Below are 306 nucleotides of genomic sequence, written 5' to 3'. Positions count from 1 at the left end.
AAGCTTGTATTCCCCATGCACATAAATTTTCTTAAAATTCTTATCTTCCCCATGTACATACATTTTCTTAATTTTCTTATCTTCCCCGTGCATAGAAATTTTCTTAAATTTCTTATCTTTCTTTAAAATTCCTATATTCCCCATGCACATAAATTTTCTTAAAATTCCCATCTTCCCCATGCACATAAATGTTCTCACGAATTATGAGTTGCAAATTCTTCCGCAGACCCAGCAACTGCGAAGCGCATTATTGCAAAGGAGCCTTAAAGGACGCTGTTTACGATGTGTTCCCGTCCAGGTAAGTTT

General features: G+C 35.9%; 1 protein-coding gene across 1 annotated transcript in view; it reads left to right on the top strand.

The window, feature by feature from the left end:
* Positions 1 to 306, top strand: part of LOC119590598 (fibrinogen C domain-containing protein 1-like) — a gene marked incomplete in the record, with an annotated part of 13,721 nt that overhangs the window by 9,513 nt on the left and 3,902 nt on the right. Inside the window, 1 exon segment of the mRNA XM_037939274.1 lies at positions 227 to 298. Coding sequence (XP_037795202.1) covers positions 227 to 298 — 72 coding nt within the window.

The sequence above is a fragment of the Penaeus monodon genome, chromosome 27 (assembly GCF_015228065.2).
Source record: "Penaeus monodon isolate SGIC_2016 chromosome 27, NSTDA_Pmon_1, whole genome shotgun sequence".
Lineage (NCBI taxonomy): Eukaryota > Metazoa > Arthropoda > Malacostraca > Decapoda > Penaeidae > Penaeus > Penaeus monodon.
The sequence above is the reverse complement of the archived record's forward strand: the minus strand, read 5'-3'. Positions and strand labels throughout refer to the sequence as shown.